This window comes from Apis cerana, linkage group LG11 (genome assembly GCF_029169275.1).
Source record: "Apis cerana isolate GH-2021 linkage group LG11, AcerK_1.0, whole genome shotgun sequence".
In the NCBI taxonomy this organism is placed as follows: domain Eukaryota; kingdom Metazoa; phylum Arthropoda; class Insecta; order Hymenoptera; family Apidae; genus Apis; species Apis cerana.
The window spans coordinates 6,163,395-6,171,994 of record NC_083862.1 but is presented as its reverse complement, the minus strand read 5'-3'; the positions used below and the strand labels follow the sequence as shown (position 1 = coordinate 6,171,994).

The following is an 8,600-nucleotide window of genomic DNA, read 5'->3' as shown; positions in this document are numbered from 1 at the left end:
TTTATATTTTTATTTTTATTTATAATAAACAAAAAAAAATCAATAAAAAATAAAAAATTCACATTTTAAAATTCAAAATATAATTAAAATGTACCTAAATATACAATATGTATATAAATATAGTTATATGATTAATATAAAATTTCTTAAGATATTAGTAAATACAAATAAATAGTGATAATAATAAATATATTTTTATATATAATACCATTTTTTACTATTTAATAAGTTTTAATATTTGCGAAAATAAATACTCACATTCATTAAAAAAAATAATATCATTGAATTATGATATTCAAAAAAATATAAAAACATCTTTTTAACAATTGAAATTTATTTTCTGCTTAAAAAATTTAGTTAAAATGGTATATTTATTTTTATAATAATTTCACGAAAAAATAACTTTTCCATAGAATTGAAATTAAATATCCACTTTTGAGACAAAAGTCCTAAAGAGTTTAAGTCATTAATAAAAATATTATGAATTTCAATATTAAATTTGATTTGAGATATTAATATTTTTTCATTAATAATTATATCTGTAATAATTAATTTTATAATTATTCAATACTATCATTTCTAAGTAAAATATCTTATACATTTTTATTTTATGTTTGTTTTACATCATAACTTAGTTACACAAAAAATCTGATTAGTTGATTCCAATAGATCTGATTTTTTATATATGATTTTATATATGAAATTATTATATTAACTGAAAATGTCATTAATCATTTTTTATCTTTAATGATAGATAAAACATTAAGATAGGTTTTAATAATACTAATATCTAAGTTTTAATAAGCATTTTCATACATATCAATGGTAATAATAAAAATTCAATCAAAAATTCATTTATTTTTTAATTCTAATAAAACAAAATTTAATAACTTTTTTATTTATATTATATTTCGAAAATTTTTTTTAAATTTATAAAATATTTTTTATTAATTTTTTATTAATTTGAATGAAAAATATTCTTAAGATATTTTTGTGTTTTTTAAAAATAATATAAATACACATTTAATTTTATAATAATTTTAATTTATAGGCATATAAGCATATTACACAATTAATGTAATATAATAAAAACAAATTATTATGCCTTTTCGAAATATTCACGATGAATATCTATACCGCGAAATGCTCTATTCTTGTCGCAACATTTTTCATGACCGGGATGTTTTTGGCAAAGATCACAGCCACACACTGGTTCGCGTGGTACTTGCGGGCCGCATTTAGGTGGACAAGGAGGTGGTGGTTTTGGTTTTTCTTCACAACAACATGCTCTACAAGGATCCTATAATTTTTTTATAAGTCTTATGTTTTTATATTTAAAAATTCTAATCAAATAAAAAAGAATGATTTTAAAAATATAGTACAAAATGATTAATCACACAAAAATGATTAATATAAAACTAAATAAAATTATTAAAAATACCTGCATTTTAATATAACAAGATTTAATTGGAGAACAGAAATCAGTGGGACTTTTATATTCGAATTTCTTTGTAGAATCAAATTTTTTATCTTCGTCGGATGGTTTTAAATCATTTTTGGGTTCTTCTTCGATTTTTTTCTTTTTCATATAAGGAGGACATGCAGATTTTTTTTGTGAAGAAATCCAAATAATTCCAGTATTTACTAATTAAATAATAAATTATCTAAGAAAAAAACTAATTTATAAAAATTCTAAAGAATTTATATTAAAAATATAAATTACTTACAAACTTTATTCCATACACTTTTGCATGAATTTTCATCAGTCATAATTTGCTATAATTTTTTATTTTTAAACTATCGTTTTTAAAATATTTTAATATTTTTGAAGTAATTATTTTAATATTTTATAAATTTTAATAATTTATTTTTTAATAGACAACCAAAATTAGGAATTACTTCATGATTGATATAATAATGAATTTATTCGATCTTCAATCTTTTCTCGATCTTTTCTCGTATATATTTTATGAATTTTTTAAATACTTGATATTCATTTTTTTATTTCATAAATATTTTAAATAACTAAATGCCAAAACAATACATTTTTTATAAATTATAATAATTTAAATATTTAAATTTTAATTAAGTTAATAATTTGGAAACATATATTGTACAATATTATTGATGTAAATATAATACAGAGGTCAGGAGAGTACTTCCTTGTATTGTTCATAGATATGCGATTCTATATGATTTTTATGATGTAATATTTTTGGTTCATTTTCATGAATATGTTAGATTTGTGAAAATCAACAAATCAAATTTACATTCTTTTCATTTATCAACTTACGAAATTAGTTATAAATTCATTTTATGATTTATTTTATAATTTTAAATTTAATATTATTTTTATTTTTTACATCGTTGTAATTATTAGTGAATATTGATGTATATTAAAATTATATGTATATGATTTTTATAATAAAATTTAATTATTTTAAATTTAAGAATAGAATAACTTAAGAATAAAACTTAAGAATAGAAAAAAATTAAAAAAGAAAAAATTAATTTTTTTATTACTTTTTCACAGTATAAACAGAAAATATAAAAATATGTAGAATAACTATATAATTATAAAACCAATGTTCTATTTTGATTAAATTTATTTTGTTTTTTGATTACGTAACTAATTTTTAATTCGAAAGAAGTTTCAATCAGTTTTATCATAGAAAATATAATATTTCAAGCAAAATATTATATATAAAATAAATGTAGTTATAATATTAGAATTTTGACATAATTACAATTAATATTTTTAATTTGTAATCTATTACTGTGCATAAATTTAATATTTATAAAAAGAAATGAGTGATTATACTGTATCATTAGATCCTGAAACAGAAATGTTTTGTACATTATATTTATTTGAGAATGTCCAAAATTCTAATGAAATACGTAGGAAAGTTATGAATAATGAACTTTCTTGCTCTGTTATAAAAGCATCACTTATAGTAGATCCTTTCCAAATAATAATAGCTGCTAATAAAACTGCAATTAATGCAAAGATGAATCAGATTACTACAAAAAATATATATACTGAAGTATTATTTAATTTATCAACTTCAAAAAATATATCACGTACATTAATAGAATTTGGAATCAATGATGATGATAAAAATATACTAATAATGTTAATATATAAAGATGATAATGATAAAAAATTAATATCAAAAACAATAATGGATGTTGTAAAAGGAGAAAGCATATCAATTTCAAGATTATCTGAGTTTACAGATTTTGATTTAATAAAGAAAATATATAAAATTGAAGAAGATGAATTAAATGTTTCTAATTTTATTGATTCTATTGTTTCTAGAATTAGTTGTAAAGATTTTATGTCATTTAAATAAAAATAATTTTTCATAAAATTTCATAAAATTATTAATGCTGTAATAAATATGAAAAATATTATAATTAATATAATGTAATATAATGTAATTATAATTAATATAATAATGTATCAATTTCTTTTTTAAATAAATATTTTAAATCTATCAATTGAATAATATAAATAATATTTTAAATAAATAATATAATTATTGTGATTTATTGTGTTATAGTGATTTATTTATTAAAAGAAATTTTATTAATTTATATTTATTCTTTTTCATGTTTATTTTTATAAATTTTATAGGAACTTAAACACTATAATAATAAATTTTCTTTAAATATTTGATATTGAATTTCAAATTTTTAGTATATAAATATTATAATCATAATGATTTACAGTATAATTAATTAATTGTAATCAAATATGATAATAGTATGAAAAAAAATAATTATATTTTGCAAGTTGTACACTACTTATGATTACATATAAAGGATCATTATAAAAAGGACAATTGAAAAGTAGGTTTTGGTAAAAGATATTTTTTCTTTTTTTTATTCACTCATAAATAAAGCCAAGTATGCGTTCAAAACAATTTATATCCGCAAGAACAAAATTTGTTAAAACTTGCGGAAGCAAAATTGCAATTTAAGGATAGCACCCTTAAATGCATACAAAAGCAATATAATAATGAATTTTTGTTACGTATTTCTTGGTAAACCACACATTTCACACATTGCAAAATCTGCTGCATTGAGAAATGTGCAATGTGAACAAGTCCAAAGTGTTTGATCAGGTGGTGAATTTACAATTGGATCTGTACCAACTGCTATTCCACTTCCTTCTACAAGCACAGAAGATGAAATTCTTGAGTTAGTATCAAATAATGGTCGAGATGTTGATGCTGTAGCTTCAGATATTAGTTGCTCTATTGTTGCCCATTGTTCCGAATGTGTCCACTCTATTGCTTTTTCTCTATTTTTATTACGAATTGCATCTAATAATGGTATCATGTGATCCTAAAGAAGTAAACATATATATTTTATTCTATAATAAGAGATTTTTTAAATAAATAAATATTTAGTAAAAAATAACCTTCATTGGAAACATATCCATAGTTGCAATAAAAATTAATAAATGAAAATCTGAAACTGCTTCTAAGAATTGTTCTTTAGTAAATTGTTGCATATAAGAACAAAGTGAGTTAAATTCTTGAATTTGTCCATCGATGAATCTACAATTTAATAAAATTAATATTAACAAAATAATATGATATTTCATTATTTATTTTTACATACCTATTTTCAATTGGAAATGGAGTAATAGTATTGCTAATATAAAAAGTAAACTGTGGAGTAAGTGGTGTGGATGCAGGTACATCTACCAATAAATATTCTACTGGCAAAGGTCTTGCTAGCCTTGATACTTCATTTCCATAAGAATCTTTTTCCTAGTAATAACAAAAAAAAGATGAAATGCAAATAATTTTTATTACAAAATTTTGATTTATATTTTTTATAATATATGTCTATGTTTTATTAATATTTTAAATTAAAATTTGTTTTGATATATTAAAAAATATTAATTTTTTTATAATGCTTGATAAGAAATGTTGTCTAGAAATTGTTTTGAATTTAAAAATTTGCGATTACGATATTTTTTAAAAAATATTATATATTTTTATGAACCACAAAATAAATATACACAAAATAATAATACATATAAAAATATATAAAAGTAGTTATAATTACGATATAAAATAAAAGTTAAAAAATAAAAATAACATCATAAAAATGAAATATAAAACTAATTGTAGATTTAGGTTAAATTAAATAACTAAGAGTTAATTCTAGGTTAGATTATAAATAATTTTTAAATGTAAGTTAAATTATGATTAAATTTGAATCTTTCTTATAACTCAAAATTTGTCTTATTTTATTTCTTGAATATTATTAGGAAATTAGAAATAGAGGAATCGAAAAAAAAATTTGATTTCCTAAAATAGAAATTAATTATATTTTTTATTTACAATTTGCATAAATAAAGAAAACTAAAATAAAATCTATTAAAAATTTTTTTAAAATACGTTTTAACAAATGTGTTGAGATATTTTTAATAAATGTTTAAAAACATATACACAATTTTATTGGTTGATTCAAGCAAATACATAACGAAATTTATAACATGAAGTATGAAGGCAAGTCCATAATATTCGTACTTAGTCATTCGAGAAATGCGCGCGCAATCGTAGAAGCCGCAGACGACACCGGCACTGTTTGCCACGAGTCGAACGAAAGTGTACAAGAAAAAGAAAAGAGAAAGATAGAAGGAGAGAACAAGAAAGAGAGAGAAGGAGGAAGCTTTAGGATTGTTGAGAGGGGGTAACATACGGAAAGAGGAGAGGAGAGCAACAGCGTAAGCGACTAGCGCGCGCTGTGGTGTGTGTCGTCGGTCGGTCGGTCGGTCGTCGCCGCCATGCTAGTGGTTAGTTTAGTGAACCAAACATCATGATGTGGCAAAACGTTCGCACGAGCTAAGACTGAAGTAACGCCGCGTTACCGGCGCGCCGTCGTTATGTTATCCATAATAACTCACGACGTTCGATAAGCGTAAACACATAACGTGAAAAGTACAAAGCTTGATAAAAACTCCACGGCGACTGCGGCAACGAAAAACGTTGGAGTGCTCGATTCCTGCGTGCGGAACAATAACCGCACAATACTACGTCAATCCCGATGTAAATTAAAGTCAAATCATATATTCGAACGAACATTACGGAATTATCATTGTCACGGTACACGTTAGGAGTGACGAGTGCCAACGATCAGCCTCCATCGCGCGGCAAGGAGACGATCACGAATCGTATACACGGTACGGAACATTTACGCTCCTATCCAACGAAAGAAAGAGCAAGAGAGAGTATGTATATATGTTGTATGTGTGCGCGCGCTTGCATGCATGATAAGGAAAATATACATATGTCGTGTATGTATTTTTGTGGGTTGTATATGTGCGCGTGCGTGTGTATGCCATTGTGAGTACGAGAAAAGAGACGTGTGTATGCATATGTATATGAATAAGATGAAAAAAGAGAGTGAAAGAAGAGTAAGATTAACAAACGAGAGCGAAAATGAAAGGTAGAAAAAAAAAAAACAAGCATGTATGTACAAACATTGTGATGATATGAGCAAGAACAAACTACAATATTCCCGCGGAATTTGCCCAACACGCAGTTTGTAAGTCATTTTTACTTAAATGTGGACTTGTCACACGTAGTGACAGCGTAATATCGCAAAGAGAACTTGGCGATAAGCTGTAAGAATCCATATATCATATGACTGAAGGTTTTATCGGTTATCCGTATTGATATTTAAAATATTTTACAAAATGAAGAAAAGTAAAAAAATCACATTATCATTTTTATTGTTCTTTTAAAGATATATTTTCATTAACGAATGGTAAATTCCAAAACTTCGACTATTCCCTTACATTTTGGCGGGATTTTGTACGCATGCGCGTTCTCTTATGAAATGTCATTTTTTATGTTTTAGTAGTCAAATTGTTGCATAATAACGTTGCTGTTATAGTCAATGTGTCAGATAAGAAGCTAACCTTTTGAGAATAAGTTCGAACTTAAAGACAAGGCTATGAAATAACATGACTGAATTTATATGGCGCATCATTTTATAACACATAAAAGAAAGAAATAATAAAAAAAAAAGAGAAATGATATAAAAGAAATAGATCTAATTATATTGATTTAACATTTAATTTTTTTTCTATTTGTTTTATATTTATGTTATATCATTTAAAAAAAATTTTATTATCTTTATATTTAGTTTAAAAAGGAAAATTTTGAGATTCATTTATGCGATAAATCAAATTGTATTAAATAATCAGATTAATATGTTAGAACCAAGAATAAATATGTACATATGTATTAATAATAAAATAAATATCTATGAAATATTTATATTGTTTGAATAATATAATATAATACGAAATATGCATTAACTAATTAAAAATTTATTTCAATAAGATAAAATTATATTTTTCTTTTTTTTTTATAAAAATAATAAGTTATATTGTTTATGACAAAAGAGAGAATAAAGAAGAAAGAAAAAGATGAAAAGAAAACAATTTAAGAGTGAAACCGATTGTTATTAGAAATAGATACATGAAATATGACCTTTATGTTATTTTTCTAAATAATATAGTACAATGAAACACATATACGTACACAAACATTTCTCAAACATATATTCTTATTATTTCTAAATTAAAATAATCGCGTTATATAAAATAATAGTACCGATAATTTTTAAATATTTCTACGAGTATTATAATATGAAAATGTAAGATTATTAAGTATAACTATAAAGAGTAAGATTATAAAAAATAATTAATAAATAATATTTTATTATATTTCAGATGCTGGATCCAAGTGTTTTAACAGATTTAGAGGAACTGACGCTTTGCAGCTATTGCAAGCAGAAGTATAACGATACGGAACAATGTCCGAAATATCTTAGTTGCAAGCATTATTTTTGTTTGCGTTGCATAGAAAACAATTTGTTAAAGGGACGTGAGTTGTTTTGTGCGCATTGTTGGAAGAGGACGGATCTAGGTGATCAAGGACCGGATGCTCTACCAACACATTCTTCTCTCCTTGCTCTAACAAATAATTTGTCTCACTTAAAAATCACCACGAACAACACATCTGGAAAAACGAATGATAAGGAGAGAAAGGTACATGACAATGTGAATATATTTTTTTTATAAAGATTTCAAGTTCGTCAACCGGTTATTCGTATTCACCAGTTTATACACAAATGGTAAAGAAAATATACAGTTCTGAAGCCATATCAAGCTTCTAATAGTAATAAGATTAAGTTATAAAGTCTGCAATAATTTACTTCTAACATACAAAGTATAATTTTTATATTTAAAATTTTTGATAAATTTTTTAAACAGAAAATAAAAATTTATGCAGAATTACATATATATTTTTTTATTATATAAATATTACGTGTAAAATATAAAAGAAAGAAATAAAATTTGTAGTTATAATATTTTACAGAGTGAAAATTGTCACACGCACGGAATGCCTTTGGCATTATGGTGTGCGACATGTTGCTCAGCACTTTGTAGAGCATGCGCTACTCCACAAGAACATCCAGGTCACCAGATTAAATCACAAACTGATGCCAAAGAACAACTCATATCCGATGTAAGTTTTATAATTAATTTTATTTGGTATATTTGTTTT

General features: G+C 23.5%; 4 protein-coding genes across 8 annotated transcripts in view; 2 read left to right on the top strand and 2 right to left on the bottom strand.

Annotated features, from left to right (window-relative positions):
- Positions 1 to 1,022: 1,022 nt before the first annotated feature.
- On the bottom strand, positions 1,023 to 2,160 carry LOC108002387 (late cornified envelope-like proline-rich protein 1). Its single transcript, XM_017064041.3, has 3 exons — positions 1,728 to 2,160; positions 1,442 to 1,644; positions 1,023 to 1,300 (listed from the first exon to the last, which is right to left on the bottom strand). The coding sequence occupies exons 1-3, from the start codon at positions 1,768 to 1,770 to the stop codon at positions 1,100 to 1,102; spliced, it is 447 nt and encodes a 148-aa protein (XP_016919530.1). The 5' UTR covers positions 1,771 to 2,160; the 3' UTR covers positions 1,023 to 1,099.
- A 400-nt stretch (positions 2,161 to 2,560) lies between these two features.
- Positions 2,561 to 3,497, top strand: LOC108002386 (EKC/KEOPS complex subunit TPRKB-like). The gene has a single exon (XM_017064040.2). It carries the CDS (start codon positions 2,808 to 2,810, stop codon positions 3,351 to 3,353), a length of 546 nt encoding a protein of 181 aa, XP_016919529.1. The 5' UTR covers positions 2,561 to 2,807; the 3' UTR covers positions 3,354 to 3,497.
- A 356-nt stretch (positions 3,498 to 3,853) lies between these two features.
- LOC108002388 (nuclear protein localization protein 4 homolog) overlaps positions 3,854 to 8,600 on the bottom strand; it is a 12,534-nt gene continuing 7,787 nt past the window's right edge. For all 3 annotated transcript variants that reach the window (XM_017064045.3, XM_017064044.3, XM_017064043.3), the window contains exons 11-13: positions 4,630 to 4,781; positions 4,427 to 4,565; positions 3,854 to 4,350 (exon numbers count right to left, since the gene is read on the bottom strand). In XM_017064045.3, coding sequence (XP_016919534.1) covers positions 4,033 to 4,350; positions 4,427 to 4,565; positions 4,630 to 4,781 — 609 coding nt within the window. In that variant the 3' untranslated portion in view covers positions 3,854 to 4,032. The remainder of the gene's footprint in view (positions 4,351 to 4,426; positions 4,566 to 4,629; positions 4,782 to 8,600) is intronic.
- Positions 4,992 to 8,600, top strand: part of LOC108002389 (uncharacterized) — a 7,321-nt gene continuing 3,712 nt past the window's right edge. The window contains exons 1-3 of one of the 3 annotated variants that reach the window (XM_017064046.3): positions 4,992 to 6,202; positions 7,763 to 8,080; positions 8,412 to 8,561. In XM_017064046.3, the coding sequence (XP_016919535.1) occupies positions 7,763 to 8,080; positions 8,412 to 8,561 (468 nt within the window). In that variant the 5' untranslated portion in view covers positions 4,992 to 6,202. Of the gene's footprint in view, positions 6,568 to 7,762; positions 8,081 to 8,411; positions 8,562 to 8,600 lie in introns of all 3 variants that reach the window. The other 2 variants (XM_017064047.3, XM_062081508.1) reach the window with 2 other exon arrangements.